General features: G+C 34.8%; 1 protein-coding gene across 2 annotated transcripts in view; it reads right to left on the bottom strand.

The window, feature by feature from the left end:
* The window catches only part of WWC2 (WW and C2 domain containing 2), a 228,315-nt gene that overhangs the window by 96,256 nt on the left and 111,608 nt on the right, over positions 1-20,451 (bottom strand). The window contains exons 2-4 of one of the 2 annotated variants that reach the window (XM_074275326.1): positions 17,053-17,153; positions 10,767-10,970; positions 8,819-8,895 (exon numbers count right to left, since the gene is read on the bottom strand). In XM_074275326.1, the coding sequence (XP_074131427.1) occupies positions 8,819-8,895; positions 10,767-10,917 (228 nt within the window). In that variant the 5' untranslated portion in view covers positions 10,918-10,970; positions 17,053-17,153. The remainder of the gene's footprint in view (positions 1-8,818; positions 8,896-10,766; positions 10,971-17,052; positions 17,154-20,451) is intronic. The other variant, XM_074275325.1, reaches the window with a different exon arrangement.

The raw sequence follows: 20,451 nt of genomic DNA, 5'->3' as shown, positions 1-20,451 counted from the left end.
GGGTCTCCTTAAGCAAGTCAAAAAAGGGCAACTGTCAACTTGCTAGTCCAAAGACATCCTTCCCTTGTCTATTCTTATGTGCTACCAAAAAAACGCCTCAACACCAAACTTCCTTACATCCTCAAAGTTTTCTTTAAGGAAAACAAATGTAAATTCCAGATGGGCCAAAGGTTTAAACAAAATTTTAATTTCATCTCAAAAAAATCATGGAACTATACAGAATAGCATGTATTTGTGACATGTGAAGAAATGGAAGGTATTAGGAAAAAGATGTGGAGTATTTTAAAACAAAAACATTTATGTGATGAAATGTCAACACACTTCATAAGGAAAACAACGTATCAGAGAAATGATATAACTGATAAAAGCTTATAATATAATAAAATAACTTAATAAAATAAGATCTTATCCAGACTCTATTCAATGAATAATAAAAGTGGAATGAGTACATGTATGTATGTGTGTATATATACATATATACACACACATATACATGCACACTTTAATTGCCTAAGTATATGTGTATTCATACACACACACACACACACAGAGCAAATTATCACATGGCAAAATGCAGTTTCATTAATAGTTTATCAATATTTCAATTAAAGCAGCTGTAAGATGCCACTGTACACCCAATAACCAAACAAAGTAAATAAAAATACCCCCCACCCCACCCCCGCTGGGGTTAAGTGACTTGCCCAGGGTCACACAGCTGGGAAGTGTTAAGTGTCTGAGACCAAATTTGAACTCAGGTCAATTGAATTCAAGGCTGGTGCTCTATCCACTGCGCCACCTAGCTGCCCCATAAAAATAATTTTTAAATAGTGTGAGTAAGCCTTGAGCAACACAAACATACTTTTAGATTTCTGGCTGAATTTTTCTGAAGAGCAATCTGGCAATATGTAATGACTACATAATGATTTGCATAGCTTTTGATTCAGTAAATTCTAATTTGAAGATTATATTCCAAGAAAATATATGGAAGAGGGGAAAATTATTTGTACAAACAACAATGTTTGCAAAATAAGAAAATATTAGAAAAACCACAAATGCTTAACAATAGGTGAATGGCTACTTAAATCATGGTACAAAACTAAGGAAAAATATATAAGATATTAAAATGACAAATAACAAACATTCGAATGAATCAATATTTTTAAATGTAAAAAGAGGAACATACTAGGAGTACCCTTTGATTACAATTACATGAAAAATCAAAATATACTTTAGCAAAAACTCAGAAAGTAAAGTGGAGTTATATAAACAATTGTGAAAAGCAGCATGATGAAGTGGCCATAGAGAGCTGGCCTCAAAGACTGAAAGACCAGGGTTCCCATCTTACCTCAGGGCTAGTCATACATACCCTTTCAGAACCTCAGGCAACTCTCTAAGAGAAAAAACTGCTATCTACATGAGTATTTGTAGTATCTCACCTGGTACTTCAGGCACATACAATGAAATCCCAAGGTTAAAAAAGTTTTGAATTTTTCTTTAATTTTATTGGGTTGATTTTCTCTTATAAAACAATTCATTAAGCTCATTCTTAAAACACTGAAAGAACCTCACTATTAAGTAAATGATATTAATCAATAAACATTTATGAAGTGCCTACTAAGTGGCAAGTACAATGCTAAATTCTAAGGATACAAGTCCCTATCTTCAAGGAATTTAAAATCTAAAGGAAATATCTCAGTGAATCCCAAATTTAATGTTTATCTTTTCTATATATTCCTTAGTCTAATGTCCTAATTAACTCCTCAATTACCTAATGAATTAGAAAGGAAATGTGATCATTTTCTTTGACCTCTATCTCTACAGCCTAGGTCAATGTCTTTTGACCCTTCTGCTACATTCAGAACCTAAAATTCAGTGTTGGAAGTTGGAGATTTGTGTGCATCTCCACCTCTCTGCCTCTAGCATTGCCTCAATTAAGTGCCAGGGCATTCCAACACCCACAACCCAAAGAAATCTAAACCTTTCAGATCAAGAAGTGTTTTAGCAGCCATATCCCCCCTCATTTGTAATAACAAATTATTACATACATGTACTACAATTTTTGTCCTTTGGATTTGCTGTCTCATTCTCCTTTACTTTGTTATAAACATGTAGTTGTGTTAGTTAAAGCTTTCCACCTGGCCCACAATAGAAATACTGGCAATGATAGACTTCACTACTTTTCCCTATCTTACCCCTCTTTTACCCCAGGCAAATGAACAAAGCTAACACACAGCCCTTCAAAGATATGGGAGAATGAGCTCTGTATGCTTCAAATAGTAAGAGATAATTAAATATTTACAAATATGTATTTCCATATCAATGTTTAGTATTTTACACTTTAAGCACCCAAGGGGACTCAAAACTGTAGGTAAGTAAATTTAGGCTTCACATAAAGAAAAAGTTCCCAACAATCTGAGCTACTGCAAAGTAGAATGGGCTGCCCTGAGAGGTCCTGTGTTCTCTCAGGGTTCTCACGTAAAAGTTGAATTGGACTATTATTTGTCTGATGTATTATAGATAGGTTTTCTGTTCATGTATGGCTGGAACTAAGTGACCTCTGAAGTTCCTCTAAACGCTGAGATTCTATGATTTGTAATTACTTCTGAATATCAGAGTCAGAAAACCATCCATAAGTTCCAAAGAATCAAACAGATCAAACAGCGTGGGATACAGTAATAGTATCTGGCAGAGTATGGCCAATTCGTACATTTAAAAAAAAAGGAAAAGATGCATATATGACCAGAAATAGTTTAACTAAGTTTTCTTATTTTTATGAAAGAGGTGAATAGGTAAATATCTCTAAGGTTCAGAATTATTTAATGAAAAAACACAACCTCACTGTTAGTTTCAAAGGTCTAGATACTTTTACATTCATATAGATCCACAGCTAAAACTCCTACGCAAGGACTATGAACCCACGGGACTTGTAAGAAAACCGAACTGAAACATATCTAAAAATACATCACTTTTCAGTAGGAAATGAAGGCACATTGCAGTGAAAGATCTCCCTAAGACTAGAACAATCCCTACATAAAAAAGTTTTTCCCAGTTCTAGTGCTAGTTTCTAGTAGAATAAAGTTCTTGTGCCTTCTTATAGACTTCATTTTTCTCCAGGATAGAGCTTACCTGTCTTTTTAAGACATAGTTCTGCCTGTGAGGATGCTGTGTAAAAATAAATAAATGGATAAAAAAAGCATAATTTCCACAAAATAGCAATAGGCATTAAAGGGAATCTAGAAAGATCTCTTGCAGAAAGGGATTTTAACTGACACTAGAAATAAGGAAAGTAAGGAAATGACAATGAGAGAAAGAATTCATGGCATAGAGGAGAGTCAGTGAAAATGACCAGAACTGGGAGAATTGTTTGAAGAATGACAAGAAGGCCAGTACCAAGGGATCATGGAGTATGTGGAGAGTAAAAGATAAGAAGTCTAAAAAGGCAGGAAGGGGATTTTTATGTCTGAACCTGGAAGTAATAGAATGTTACTATAGTTAAATGAATAAGGGGGTTAACCGGGTCAAAGCTATACTTGAGGAAAATCAATGGACTGAAGGAGAAAGATCAAGCAGAATAGTATAGCAATAGTTCAAACATGAGATGATGAGGGCCTGCACAAGGGTAATAATAGCAGCATAGGAAAGAAGATGCACATATGAGAGATCATAATCAAGTAGAAATGACAATTTACAGGACTTAGCAAATGACTGGAGAGAGGGCAAAGGAGAGGAAGGATGTTGAGAGGAAGAGTTAAGACTGAAACTTAGGTTGATTGGAAGCCTAGGTGATTGGGAGGTGGTGTCCTTGACCTGAACGGGACATCAATAGTGGGGAACAAGTGAGGGTTTAGGGATAAAGATAATGAGTCCAATTTCAAATATATTGAGTTTAAGATATCTTCTCCAGCCAAAAACAATGATGTGAACACTGAGAATGGAAAAAAAAATAAAAAATAAAAACTGTGCCTTCTCTATACTTGCCCATTTATATAATGATTTGTATAAATAACTTCCATTAAGAACAAAGTATTTACATTGAGATCATTTTCTTGTGTGTGGAGATTCGTACAATAGATAGACTTAGTTTTTCAATCAGTAAAATAAGGTTTGTTAAAGTAAGTGAAATTCTCAGAATTGGAAGGGATTCCCAAGATATCTACTCCAACCTCCTGAAGCATGACTTCTCTGTATAATATTCCTAACAAGTATTCTTCCCTCCATTCAAAGACCTCTAGCCACTAGCAGCTTATTTCCTCCCTAGTCCATTCCATTTCTGAACAAGTTCCAAATTCTACACTGCCCTTCTCCAACTACCAGCGACTGATTACCCCTAGTTTTGTACTCTGGGGCCTTGAAATACCATTTTCACAGGATTTAGGAATGTCAGGATATAATCTGAAAAACAACAGGGTAGATTATGCATTTATATGAAAATATGGAATAAAAGCCCAAATGATAAAAAAATGATAAATTTTTTTTTTTTGATCTGGTCAATGAAGGAAATTCCTCCCTGCATAATTCCAGCATATTGAAAAAACTTGAAGAAAGTGAGGGTCCTGACCCTATGATTAAAAAGCTATTCTGAACTCTTAAAATAAGCAGCAAAAAAGACAATATTAAAATTCAAAGCAAAACCAGCAAAATAGATTATAAGATGCTTTGTATTTGACCTATTTTTTGCTTTTTTGAAGAGCTATTATTCTTAGTTGGATAATTCTTAAACCTTGGACAATATTCCTCTGGCCACATCTATTATAGTTAAAATAAATAAATGAATGAATGAATGAATGAATGAATGAATAAATAAATAAATAAATAGGAGCATGGTAGTAAAGTAATTTCTCCATAGTTGAACTATTTAGTTCAGAGCAACACTTATCAAGTTGATAAAAAAAAAGTTTCATATTGTGTCTAATCAATATTTCAAAGGGTAATGAAAATAGGTGATAGTTTTCTTAAGAGACACCTATAGTCTAAATTAACGTCTTGGCTACGTTGGAATGAAAGCAATCAGACCATTCTTGATCTCCGAACTTCTGTTCTTCTCACTTGATTTTCCATTCTAACACCCCAACTTCTGCCTTTGTACATTACATCTTTTGTCTTTTTTAGCCCTTCAAATATATTCCCAACTTCTCTTCCTATTTCCTATACCATGATTCCAGGCTCATATCTACTATTTCTATATTCATGAAGGTAGAATAAAAATTATTTTGTACTCTTCTTTTACAGATACTAAAAATTTACAGATGAAGGAACTGATTTTTAAATAGTATATGTAGAAGTCCGTATTGGAAACTAAGTCTCTATCTTGACAAAGTCCAAAGTTCTATTGTACTACACTGCCTGAAGAAGATCAAAGAAGAGATACAGAAGGGAAGGAATATTTTAATGTAGTGCCTGAAGCCTCTTTTACCCAACAATCCACAGAAAGATATATTTGGCTGTAGGTTTCTGTGGGTTGGAATCCTTTCCAAATCATAGCTTACAGGTCTCCATCATTGTGTTAAATTTTACTAAGGAAGTGAGGGGAGACTTACTTCAAGTAAAAGTATTTAATGAAATGTTATAGTAATAAAAATAAAAGAATATTCTTCCCATATGTACTTCTCCCTTAGCAACAGACCAAAGGTTAATTTTTCCCTACAAAAAATTGGAGAAAAAATAGTCTCATGCATAAATATCCTAAAATGAAATAGGGATCAAGAAGAAAGGAAGGAGATAAAAACATAACTCTTATGAAAAATCCCAATGATCATAAGAGAATGATACAGCATAATGTTTAAAAACAATCATTGCAGCTGCATAGAAAACTGTCTGACAAACAATGTAAGAAGTGGCATATAATTAATGATGAATATTAAAAAATAGCATAAATCCACAATTTAATATTAGTCACAATAACATAAGGAACATAGAACGTAGAAAGATTAATAGAAACTGGCATGGAACAAGAAAAGTATATGAAGAAAACAACATATTTATGTTCCAGTGATATTATAACTGTATAGGATACTAGGGAACAGAAATAAGATCAAAAGCCATAATTAATATTGGTGCTAAATGACAACTCTAAAAAGAACAACATTTTTCTTTTCAGGAGGGATGTAAGGAAAAGGAATGAGAGGTAAAAGTGAGTATGACACTCCAGGGCAGTTCTTAACATTTTTTGTGTGATGGCTCTTTTTGGCAGTCTGGTAAAACCTAATGTTTCCTCAAAATGATTTTAAAACTTACAAGATAAACTACATGTGATTACAAAGGAAATCAATTACACTAAAATATAGTTATATGTGTATACATATACATATTATGTGTGTGTACATATACATATATATGTGTATGTATGTATGTGTATATATATATAGTCTTTTTTTTCTTTACCATTACATAGTCTCATGTTAAGATGACCTGCTCAAGACTAACTTTATCATCATTTAAGATATTTGTATTTTCAAAGAAAGAGCAGTGAAAAAAGTGCTGGCTCTGAACCTCAAGATTATGGTTTTGTTCAGTCATTTTCATTTATGTTCAACTCTTTGTGACCATTTTTGGGTTTTCTTGGCAAAGTATTGGGGTGGTTGCTATTTTCTTCTCCAGCTTATTTTATAAAAGATGAAGATCTGAGGCAAACAAGATTAGGTGATTTGCCCAGTGTTACACAACTAGCAAGTATCTGAAGCCAGATTTGAACTCAGAAACATTAATCTTCCTAATTTCAGGCCCAATATTTTATCCACTGTGCTGTTGGGTTCAAATACTAACTCAGGCACTTAGCATCTATGTGACCTTAAAAAAGTCACTTAAACTCTCTGAGGCCTCTCTGGGTCTCAGTTTCCTTCTCTGAAAAAAAATGAGGCAGTTGGACTAGATGGTTCTTCTCTATTACAACATTCTTTCAGGTCCTGATGATTTCTGTGCTGAAAAGATCTTACTGAACTTTATATTTCTAAGGGAAAGTGTAATTGCATATGAGAAGGGGTGGTGATTATGTTGCAAAAAACAAAATATTTTTAGGAAAAAATTTTTTAAAGTAGTTTCAATTTCAAAATTAGAGCCCATTCAGAAGCTGAAGTTGTCCCACAGGGATCCTTATATGAGGACTAATGGCCTTCATTTCTATTTGAGTATGACATAGTTGTTCTATACCATTGGTAGCTAAGGACTTTATGCCTGAGGGGGGTTGGGAGGAGGAAAAGAATAAACATTTATTAAGTGTCTACTATGTGCCAGGCATTGTGCTAAGTACTTTACAACTATCCCATTTAATTCTTATAACAACCCAAGGAGAGTACTATTATGATCTCCATTTTACAGCTGAGGAAACTGAGGCTGATTTCTCCAAGAGTCAGTAAATATCTGAAGTGAAACTTAATCTTACTTGATTCCAAGCCCAGTGCTCTATTCACTATAGCTCCCCAGCAGAAGTGTCTCAGGCTTAAGGGGTAAGAAGATATATCACTAAATTGGAGCTATGTCTGGTTATCAGTGACTATGAGAGATTCCCAAAACAGAGTACAGACCCCCAAGAAGAGTACAAAAGGGAGATGACGAGAGCATTTTAGTCTTTGAGGAAGAACAATTGGGGACACAATACTAACTAGCTAGTTTTTCTTCCCTCCCACAGTGCCTAATCCATCCAGTCTTGGAAATAATATTGATTTGTAATCATCAGCATTAGAAAAGGATTCAATACCCATGTGTTCACTGCTATTGCCACCTCTCCCTTTTCCTAACTAATGAAGGCAATCAAAGACATGAAACTCCATGGGAGTCAGGAGCTAGTATGCTTAGGTTGGCCTCTCTATTCTGAAATCTTTAGAGTTCATCAATTGGTTCTTTGCAAGACCAGCTAGGTAGTGCAGTGGATAGAGCATTGGGTCTGGAGCCAAGAAGTCCAAGGCTCAAATTTACTAGCTGTGTGACCCTGGCAAGTCACTTTACCCACTTTGCTTCAGTTTTCCCAGCTGGAGAAGGAAATGGCAAACCACATCTCAAATGGGCTCAAACTGGACATGACTGAAATGAGCAAAACAACAATTGTTGTTTTCAACATGAGTTTTTATGTCTCTAGAGTCTTGTCTTTATTATCAAGGGAAAATAACAAGAAATAATTTTCATAATTAAAAAAAGCAAACAATAATAAAACTCAAGAATAGGAGATATATACTTCATTAATGTTCATGTTTTGGATTTTTTTTTTTTTTAAGATCTAGCTAAGGATTTTGTTGATCATAAGCTCAATATGAGCCACGTGCAATGAGTCTGTCACATGCAGCATCTCACTGTTCATTTTAACAGAAGTAGTGGCAAAATGAAAGGAGGCAGTCATTTTACTACAGACATTGCATTATTCAGACATCTGGAATCCTATGTTGCGACATTTTAGCAGGAAATTGGCAACTGAAATAGGATTAAAGCAACCAGAATAGTTTGAAGGTCTAATAGCATGGTGAGCTGGACATTCACAGCTCAGAGAAAATAAGAGTGAGGGAGTTGAAGAAGTGACACACAATAGTTAAAATGTGGAAGAAGGCTCTTTCTGTGTAGCTTCAAAAAGAGATGTGAAGACTTATCAATGATAATTGTTACATAAAGGTAAATGTTAGCTTAATATAAAGAATAGCTAAATTAATTAAAACTGTCCCAAGTCTAAATGATCTGTTTTATGAGGTAGTAAGTGCCCTTCATTAACTGTAGACAGATACAGGAAGATCTCTGAGAGATAATATAGTAGAGATTCCTACTTTGGAATTGAGATGATGTCCCTTTCAGCATTGTATATTCTATGATATGAATAAGCAATATGAAATATTCTTACCCTTAACCGTGTAGTGGAGATCTCTGCCTTCAGAATATCAGGGTCATATTTAGTGCTGGATGAAGATCCTGAAAATACTTTTGAAAGAAAAAAAAAAATTAACCTTTAAATCCCATAATCATTTCTATGATCCATCTATTTTATACCTCCAACAGGGATACCTATCTGATGCCTCATCATGGGATAGAAGTGATAATTACTTTTTACATTTATTCCACTGAAGTTAATACTCTACGCAGCTAAGAAGGTCTCAGAGAACTAGTCTTGTTTCATCTGAGGACCAGCCTAGCTGAATCTGGAGAAATACCAAAGGGGAGGTGGGAGGAGGAGTTATTTGGTCAGAGTGACTCATAAAATTGTATAAGCATGGTCTGCATCTATAAAAGTAGTATATGCTCTCTCCTCCTCAGCATCCTCCCAACCCATCCCCCCCAATGAAACTATGGTCCTCAAATCAGTTCCAATAGAGCAGTAATGAACTGAACCAATTACACCCAGTGAAAGAACTCTGGGAGATGACTATGAACCACCACATAGAACTCCCAATCCCTCTATTTTTGTCCACCTACATTTTGGATTTCCTTCACAGGCTAATGGTACACTATTTCAAAGTCCGATTCTTTTTGTACAGCAAAATAACTGTTTGGACATGTATACATATATAGTATTTAATTTATACCTTAACATAAGTAACATGTATGGATCAACCTGCCCTCTGGGGGAGGGGAGTGGGGGGAAGAAGGGGAAGAATTGGAACAAAAGTCTTGGCAATTATAAATCTGTAAAATTACCAAGCATATATCTTGTAAATAAAAAGCTATAATAGAAATTTAAAAAAAAAAAAAAAGAAAAGAAAAGAAAAGAAAAGAAAAGAAAAGAAAAGAAAAGAAAAGAAAAGAAAAGAAAAGAAAAGAAAAGAAAATGAAAAAAGAAAAAGAAACTATGGTCCTAGAAAATGACTTCAAGTAATATGCCTATTAATTTCCTTTTTACATTCCTTACTCAGAAAATAAATATGAAAACTCATGATCCAACCATAATTTAATTACCCTTTAATTAAAAGAAAAATTTCATAAAAGGACAAAAGGAATATTATTAGGAAGCCATAAATTTTCCAGTTTTACTGACTCCTCTTCACTTAAGAGAATACACCCCAGATTCAGTTCTTCCAAGACTTAGATTATCCAAGTAGTTTTCTTTTTTAATAAAGCATGCTTACATCCATCTGTCTAAAATACTTTTAAAACGCTAGATCAAATGTTCTTAACCTGGAGTCTGTAAACTTTAAAAAAAAAAAAAAAAAAAGTTACTTTGTTAATTGTCTTACTTTGTAAACCTGTGTATTCTACTTTATCCATTTAAAAATATTATTTCACTGGACTGGCCAAATTGATACAGTACATTTAAAAAACTAAGATCTTTGCTCTAGGGTCTATTCAAAATAATAAATGGAACAAGGTAAATAAAATCTTTGGGGAAACAAGTCTCACTGTGATCAATAATCTCAACAACACAACTCTATAAGCTCTTTCTGTGTGTGTGTGTGTGTGTGTGTGTGTGTGTGTGTGTGTGTGTGCTCGCTTGCTAGAGTTGTTGCCATGAATAACTAAAACTCTCTTTTGTTTTGCCTCTCTTTTTTTGCAGAGAAACTAATTAGCAGAGAAATGGCCCAAATGATAGTCAAGAAAAGGAAAAGGATGAAGTCAGAAATGGCACATATGATCTACAAAACAGAAAAACCTGACCTAAAAATAGCAAGAACTTGTGCTGGTACTGGAGAAGATTAATGAGAAATCTGGGGCACATTTTCCTCTCCTGTGGGTCTTTCCTACTTGGAGTAGGAAATAAAAACTCTACCTGAGATCCTGAAGAAACTTACGTATGCAAGTTTCCCTTTTTTTATTTGGAGTACAAGCTCCTGAATAATCAAATTAGACTGTATACTTACAGCTTGTGCGGGAACTGGACTTCTCCTTGTAAGCATCATTTAATCGCATGTATTCATCGAGAGCCAGAGCAAGCCTTTTCTCTTTCACATGGTACAATTCCTTCTGTGTGCTGAGAGCATCTTGGGCTACCATAAGGTAATCTTTTAGCATTCTCTCTTGCTCTCTCCTCCATTGTTTTCTGGGATCTTCTATCTGTGTGGTTTCTGCAAAGGCAATTGTTAAAAGGCTTTAAAACTTTTGGTAAAAATTAATTTTGGCAAACAACTACTTCAACTACTTTATTTTCACCCATTTCCACTAGTTTCCCATCCTTCGTCCACTTTTGTATCATATGGGGTCTTTGAAGGAAAGGAATGTCTCACTTTTGTCCATAAGCAAGACCTAGCATAGTGCCTAGAATATAGTAGGCACAGTTCTTTCTCATCATTCAATTCAATTCAATAAACATTTATTAATCACCTACCATAAGCAAGAAATTGTGCTAAATGTTGGTTGATGCAAGTAAGAAAAAAGTCCCAGCCTTAAGAAGCTTTACAATTCTAATGGGCAAAGACAACATATTTGCGAGTCACAGAAAACACTTAGTGAATTAGTGAATGCTGGACCATTGCTCCTAAAAGAAATGCAGCACTAGATCTCAGCCATTCTCTTGTTCCACTATTATTTTTAGCACTTTCTTGAGTGGCTTCAGGTACAGATTGGTGAATTTCCTCTTCCTTGTTCTGAATGTACCATATTGTTGCTTTGTTAACAAGGAAGTCATGACCAATAGCACTAAAACTCTGGCTGAAACAAAGCTTACCATACGTGTATTTCTCTTTAGGCATATCACAATCTCCTCCAGCGTAGGAATACTAGAAAGCACTATAGCACTATACTTGGGGGCCATCTTAAATAGCAAAATCACTACAAAGCGAAAACAAAACAAAATAAAACCTTGACACTAAATACATCATGAAAAGGACACCTGTTTACAGTATGAGAACTTAAACAAGGCAGATCTTCACCTTGCTGGATTGCAGGTGACTCAAATCTTTTAACCTCTCCATGAATGACCCAGAGTATTGATTTTGAGATTGCAAATAAATTGTCAATTCACAAATGTAGAATTCACAAGTAATAAAGATCAATTGAATTTAATATAATGTTGGTTAGCTGATAGATTGATTGAGCCTTTAGGGAATTAAGAATTTATCTGTACTCTTATCATCTAAATTCTTTTTACCTTCATGAACTCTGGGATTTCTCACTCATATCAGGTACATACTTATAGGCCAGATTTTTCTTTTTCAAATATATTGGATATATTCCAAACTTTTGACTCTAGCATGTTTTATTATTTCTTTTGTTTTTCTTATTATCTTGTAAATTGAAAGCAGCAACCCATTTAACTTAGTTAAACATGTCTTTCTCTATACACTAAGTATTTCCTCTGAGAAGGATTTTTGCTGATTGTCTCAATTCATGTATGGCACCAAATGACAGACTTCATAATGAGCAGTTGTAATGAAACACTGTCAAGACAGGCAGTTTAAATATTCCGAAACATCTTCAGTCTTATTCTAAGTACATTAGCTAGCAAGTCTTATAACCCATACTTAATATACTACACCTTCACTGAGAAGGGAAAAGAAACAAAATATGAGATAAAAGGTATTTTAGCTGTCCTTCCCCACTATTAACCTACCCTAAAATGCACTAGATGAACCCCTGAGACCGTGATGACAACACCCAATTATATCATGGAGCATTAATGAAATTCCCCAATCTATCTAACAAAATTAATTTTAATTTCATTTATACTAAAACCACTTTTGCTAGTACTGGTAGAAGAGTACTAATGATATTCAACCTATGAGAAGTAGCTATTTTTTCCTCCCCCTTCCCCCCAAAAAAGTATATATTTCAAAGAATCCATTATTTCACATACAGATCTTTCCAATAATAGAACACCTCATCTTGTGTGCCTATATCCTCCCCAAAATCAGATAAGATATTTGTAAAATACTTAACACAGTGCCTGGCACATAGTAGGCACTTAATAAATATTTATTCCTTCCTCCTTCCCTTAAGATTTCTGTATACTGTACTACTGTCTATGGTAGAATCTTCGATGAATTTTATTCTAACATAAAATTACCAGAATGCTGTCTTAGAGTTATGGAATTAATCAATTCCCTTGAGTTTGAGTCCTATCTCAAACCCTCACAAGTAGTGTGACACTTTCACAAGTCATTGAAGCTTCTCTGAGGACCAGTTTCTCTCATTTATAAAATGAGAATGACGACAGCATCTATATCCATCGGTCATTGTAGAGAGGATTAAATGAGATGAAATATATAAAATGCTTCACAGACTACTGTTTGTTCTCTATCACTGTTCACTATCATTGTCAGTATTATTCCTCTGACATGAAATTTAAAAAAAAAAAAAATTCCATGGATTTCAGGGCTTTTCATCAGCTATGTGACCAGTCCATATTAGTTCCTGATCAAAGATTTTACTATATAAAATCATTATATTTTGAAAAATCTTATTTAAGAGATGGTCTGTGTCTATATAAATTGTGCTATATATTTCTATCATATATTCAATATATCAATTGGAGGCAAAGAAAGAAATAACAAAAAATGAAACTATAGAGTTGCCATAATGTTTAAAAAAAAAAAAAGGATATTAAAGAATGTATAAAGTATAATGTATAAGAAAGTATAAAGATACTTGTTCTTTGAAGTTCCCAACTGCCTTTGTGCAATGCCCATTTTTAGTTCTTTGGGGGTATTGGTGTTCTAGATATCAGTCAACTCACGAAACTAGCAAAGTAATTGTATTGGAAAGATAGATCTTTGCTGTTATGGAATACTTGAGGTCAGTAAAAGTGCTTCTCAAAAGCAAACTTCTTCCTTTTCTCAACTATAAGCCCAGTTCCTATCCATCTAAACTATGTGTTGGATTATTTGTTGCTGTTCAGTCATTCAATCGTGTCCAATTCTTTTTGACTCTTATGAACTACAGAATGCCAGGTCCTTCTATCCTTCTTTATCTTTCCTAAGTCTGTCTAAGCTCATGCTCACTGCTTCCATCTATTCTTCTCAACTTCTGGGGTCCCTTTTTTCTTTTAATTTTTCCTAACATCAATTAAATCCTAACATCCTAACATTATTTAGCAAGAGTATAAAAATTAATATATTTTATATCCAAGAGCAATATGTCTATTTGTTATCACTAGAAAAGAATCTTACATTTAGTACTAACAGTTAAATCCAAGTTTACAGTATAAAAAAACTGTGATTTTTAGCATTTTCTCCAATCCTTCCCTTCCCAAAATTGTACTATCATAGGAAAAGGGCCACACTGACTGACTGACCAAGAATTATTTTTTTATTTTTCTATGCTTCACAGATTGCTGAAGCTGAAAATATTTCTTTACCAGGTGGCCAGACTACTGATGATATGCTGCTTCATATTTATGTAAAATGGTCTTCAGAAAACAGACTCTGGTAGACTCCCAGTGTTTGTGGGCACAGGCATAAGCTTCCAGAATCCACAGTCACATCCATACTACATTGAGACATCAGAGCAATAATTTTTTAGATGGTCCACAAACCCTACAATAACTACAATACTATTCAAATGAAAACAACACAAAGTATATGAACTAAGATTAAAAGCAATGATATAATCAATCCTCCCTCTGGAGAACAGGTAGCAGGGGGTGATGGGTGGTGGAGAGAGATAACTGGATTTGGAGCCAGGGACCCCAGATCTGCATGACCACTGTGTTACTTACTACCTTGTGTGACCTTCAATAAGTCATGTAATCTCTTAGGACTTAGTTTCCTTATCTGAATAAGAAGGGATAATGAACTCCAAGATCTCTTCTGGAGCTAAATCTCCATCCTTCTGTACATTTTTCTCCTCTTGGTAGAGAGGTAAAGACTGTGAGTAGAGATTGTAGAAAATATAAGATAGCCACTATGGCAGATAGTTCTTCCCTATATGTAGTGTGGGGGTAGGGAAGGAGATGAGGATGAGAGTGCTTATCTAGACAGAAATGTGATATAAAAAATAAAAGTCAGGGAGCCAATAAAGATGGCAATGTTACAGAAGCACAGAACTGCCAAGAAAATTCTACCAAATATCTGAAACCCAGAAAAAATAATGATAAAGCTGTCTCATCCATTTCAGTACTGCACAAAATGAGGGTCAGAAGCAGGTAGAAGCAGGTAGAAAGGTCAGATCAAGGAAGTCAAGGCCAGCACAGGTAAACATTGTAGCAGGTGATTGAGGGAAAGGGGGGAGTCACAATAGGAATACCAGTAAGTCAGTCAACTAATCAACAGCCACAAACAGCTTTGAAGCTGTTTTAAAGTGCTTTAAAGTTTGATTTTTTAAAAAGATTTGATCTTCAAAACATCCCTGTGAGGAAGGTATCATTGTGATCCCCATTTTACAGATATGAAAATTGAGGCACATAAAAGCTGAGAGATATGCCCATAAAAATTAGAGTCACACTGAAGGAAATATCAGCATTTAAGCAAGACTTACAACTTAAACTGATGCTTTGATAGGGACTGGAAACAAATACAAGGATTTAGAAAAGTCTAAGTCCTTCCTTTAAGCAGCTATAAAAACCAACAGTCATGGAGGAATTGCAAAGGAGAGCTAGCAATTTGGAAGGGCAGGGCATAGCAGAAGTACTAACAGAGACGAACTCAAGATTACTGGCTGACAGAGGTAGAAGAGTAAAGGAATATGGATATCCTAGGAGCAGCTACCAAAACAGAAATTCAAAACGATGGACTAGAACAGAGCAAAGCAAAAAAGATGTGTGTATGTGTTTTTGGATATTGAGAGTTTTAAAAATATTTGCATTTATGTAGATGTAAACAGATAAATGCATATTTGGAGATATACACATATGTCTATAAAAAAATAAATGTATTTACGTGTGCCTATGTACCATAAGTACAAATATATTTTAAACTCTAAATATGCAGAAACATCCATTTTTGGACGTGGTCAAAATGGGAATTTGTTTTGCTTGACTATGCATATTTGTTACAAGGATTTTGCTTTGATTTACTTTTTTTCTGAAGGGTTGGTAGAAAATGACTATTAATTTTAAAAGTGTAATTAAAATAATTTTTAAATGCTCGCTCAAAAGCCCTGAAATAAACAAACAAATACAAAAATAATTCTAGGTCCTTGAACTAACATTCAGATGTTAGATCTATTGGGGCTTTGATATCTCACACACAGCAGTTATAAAATAAATTTGTGCAATATTAATGACAATTATTATCTATGTAAAACAGCTAAGATGAAACATATAGCTTGGGAACTCCAATTCTGCTTACAAACAGTATGCTGTCAATAAGCAAAGTTCTGAGTTATGCAAATTGTTTTCTGAGCTAGTAGAATGAATGGCTAAGCAAACGAAAATCAAGAGTTCTATGAGTGTGTTTCATTTATTTGTTTTGATTCTTGTCACAATTGGTTGATACTGGCATACTCAAACAGTAATAAAAAATTATTTCACCATGAAAAAATTATTAGAAATTATTTGAATATATGATATTTTCATAAACCATCTTCCCTTCTTCACTACTTTTCCCAATATGGAAATACACAGTACTTCCACTAAAGTCTTCTTCTACTACCTTGATGGGTTAAGGAGGTAACCTTACTTTTCTCAAAAAAGTATCAGCAAAGCAAGAGCCCTATGAAGTATAAAAGAATTCCAAAGTATACCCTGATTTTACAGATCATGTGTGTCATTCAAAAACCAGCCTAAATGAGCTCGAAAAGTCTTATCACACCAGGTTGGCAGACAAAAGATGACAGGTATTTTTGGTGGTATTTGGACAAGGGGAGATGTAGCAAATCCGCTAAACTGAAGAATACTTGGCAATCTGTGTCATTCCCCATACCTGGAATGGACTCCCATTTCTCTCATTTCCACCTCTAAAATTTTATGATTTCTACAGAATTTTGTTTGAGACATCTGCACGTATCCTTTACTGATGTCCACAACGTCCACCCCTCTTCACTGAAATTTAACTTGCATTGATATTGATTTTTAACTTGTATTTATTTTTTGGTCTCCGTGTCTCTAGGGTTTAGCACCATAGTAGGTGCTTAATAAGTATTTACTGACTCAGAGAGTGACTAGTGTCTTCCTAGGGATTTGAAAAAGGATGCATGGTGATAAGGCAGTGTGGTGCATGGAGTGCCAGACCTGAAGTCAGGAAGACTTGAGATCAAATGTAACTGGATACTTACTAGCTGTGGGACCTTGGCCAAGTCACTAAAACTCTGTTTGCCTCAGGTTCCTCATCAGTAAAATGGGCTGGAGAAGGAAATGCCAAACCACTCCAGTATCTCTGCCAAGAAAACCCCAAATAGGGTCATGAAGAGTCAGACACAACTGAAACTACTGAACAATTACAAGTACGGTGATCATGAAATTAATTCTTAGTAGAGTAGAAAAAAAATGGAAAGGCATCAGAGCTTGATGAATAGCACACTAGATTTCAAATTAGAAAACCAGATTCAAAGCCCAGCTGGGTAAAGCTATTAGTGGTCCTGGCATCCTTTCCAAAATAAAGGGCTATTACTTAAAGGTGGCTTCCAGCTCTAAATATCTGAAGAACATAAAGAACTAATTGGAATACCAACTGACAGAGTCTGAAATTGGAAAGCTACTTCAAAATGAATCCAGCCTATAACCAAACTGCTAAGGGAAAACACTATTATGACAACAACCAATTAAAATAGTCCCAAAGGCTTTTCATTAAATGTTCCAATGTTCCTTGGGAATTATGATACAAAAGACTCAGATACAAACAGCAAAGGGAGGCCAGTGAGGTATTGTTTTCTCACCATAAGAACTGATAAAATCATGCTACCAAGTGTGAACCTCTGAGACAACTTGCCTAATAACAATGGTGGCAGCAAATTATTTCAGAGGATCATGACTTCAGGAAGGAAGGATCCTTCAGGGCCATCTAGTCCAAGCCCCCTTTCCCATTTTAAAGATATGGAACTAAGGGCCAGAGGGGTTGTGACTTGCCCCAAAATATACAGGTATGAATTCAAACTCATAGTCTGACTTCAAATCTATTGGTCTTTCCATTCTTCTCAGTGTCTATCCCATTTAAAAATTTTTTTGCAAGATTAAATGCCCTACACCTTCTGAATTACACCTACTCTGATGTCTCATCAGGCCACAGAAGTCAACCTTGGGTTTGTAAAGCCAGGACTTATTTATTATAGCACAAGTCTATAGCGGGACCTGTTCAAGTTTAAAAGCTCCAACCACGGGATGTATATCGTTCATAGGAGGACCTAATAACTGTAGCAACTTCCTTACTCTACTTAACAAAAAAGTCCTGAGTAATGCTATTGGAGTGTAGCAGTAATAGAAGCAGGGAATCTGAATACCAATTAGTAATGAATTTCTCAGGAGTATTCCCCTTACCTACCCCCATACCTATCCTACACCTACCCCTAACCATCCAACTCAGCAAATAGTACGAATCAGCAACAATCCCAAGCTCTAAGTTCCTTGCTCCCCTCTCCCATGAATAGTCCTGTTCAACTCAAATATGAGCCCCATAAAAGTCTGCCATATTCATCTGGTTTGGAGTACCTCATTCCACTTGAAACCTGTTTTGTTTTCATCCTTCCTAACTGTTCCTCTTTATTATAAATATGTTCCTTCAATAATAATGTTTCCTTGTTTTCTAGTACTGAACTACTGGTATCCTGAACCTCACAAATACTAAACCTTCATTAAGTTAGAGGAATAGCCTCTATCTCTAGGGACATGGTTGACAAGTGATGATTTTTTTTTTTTTAGGTCACAGAAATTCAGAAAGACTCAAGAATGAACAGAGAAATTGAATGAAATAACAGATTGATCGTGCTGATGAAATGACAGATCTTTAAAGAAACATTAATAATAATTAGCAGAAAGTAAAAGACTTTATAGCAAACCACCGTATACAAACCATGATTGTGGAAACATGCTTATTGGGTTAAAATCTAAATGATTTAACGATGATGCCAACATTCCACTAAGGAGGAGAGTTTCAAGTGACTTTAATGAACTATAATTGTGACTCTTCTAAATGTAGATCTACAATACCCAGTTAGAATATTTGGGAAAGCAGTACTTTGTAGAGAAAGTACACTAATCTTAAAATGAAAAGATCTGATTTTAATTCCTGCTCTTCCATTAAGTAGCTATGTTACTTTAGCAAAGACACAGCTTCTCAGACTCTATTCCCTCATTAATAAAATGAGCTCTCATTGGAATAAAGCTTCTATCCTTTGATGCCCAGCATTTATTACAGAATATAAAAACACATTTAAAAATATTTGTTGAATTGTAATCAGTTTTATCCCAAATGCTTCTTCAAGCTCCAAAATTTCATAATTCTAGTTACAGAGTAGAATTTAACACAAGTTCAACAGAAGAAGCTAAGAGCAAAAGGACAAAACCAAAACCGAAATGAATTACTAATGTTTTACTAATATTAAACTAAAAAGTGGAATGGATTGTCTTGAAAGATAATGGATTCCTTCTCTTTGTAAGTCTTTAAGCAAAGGCTGGATAAGTCTTTGGCTGGTATTTTAATACTATTTTATTTTTCCAAATACATGCAAAGATAGTTTTCAATATTCACCTTTACAAAATGTTGAGTTCCAGATTTTTCTCTCTCTCTTCCTCTTTCCCATCTCCCCCAAACAGCAAGCAACACAAGTTAAACATGTGCAATTCTAAACCTATTTCCATATCTGTCATGCTGTGCAAAAATATCAGGGAAAAAAAGGGAAAAGAAGAGAAAGGAAAAGGAAAAAAAAACCCAAGCAAACAACAATAATGAAAAAAGTGAAAATAGCATGCTTTAATCCAATTCTTCTCCATGGTTCTCTCTTGGAATTACAGATTACAGATAGATTTGTTGTGCCACAGTTCCCTTTTAAAGTCCTGACCCAGTTTCCCTAATTGTCCTATTCAGTTACTCTGCCCCAGGTTATAACCATTCCTTCTTAATGTTAGATTAAAGGTCTTATATCTTAGACCTTAAGCTATAGTCATTCCCTATGTTTGATGGGATAAAGGTCTTTATCCATCCTAGACTTCGTAAGAATATCAGGAGCCTCTCCAGTACCTCCCATTATGTCATCCTAAGTACCTCCTCCCATTAGGTCATCCCCATCCAGGTACTACCCCCCATTATATCATAGTTCTTGTAACCCTTTAAAAGAATCTTTGTATCTGACATTCACTGCTGGATTCTTTGAGACTATAGTCTCATTCAGCCCTGGGATCAAACCATGGATCCATTTGGTACCAGTAAATCTCTCCCTTTCAAATAAATTATTAAATTGTTCTCTAATCTTTATCTCTATCAGTTTCTCCAGCAGTACAGATAATAAATGGATGATAGGATAAATATATATATATATATACACACATACACACACACAAGTGTCTGTGTGTGTGTGTGAGAGAGAGAGACAGAGACAGAGAGAGAAAAAGAAAAAGAGAGAGAGGGAGAGAGAAGGAGATGAAGGTCAAGAAAGTGATTCCTGATTTAAAGGGTAAAGTGCATGTGACAAAATCACAATGGCATTCTCTTTGCCTTTATTCACAAGATAATTGTGCAACAT

This window comes from Sminthopsis crassicaudata, chromosome 6 (genome assembly GCF_048593235.1).
Source record: "Sminthopsis crassicaudata isolate SCR6 chromosome 6, ASM4859323v1, whole genome shotgun sequence".
NCBI lineage: Eukaryota > Metazoa > Chordata > Mammalia > Dasyuromorphia > Dasyuridae > Sminthopsis > Sminthopsis crassicaudata.
This window is presented reverse-complemented; position numbering and strand designations above follow the sequence as displayed.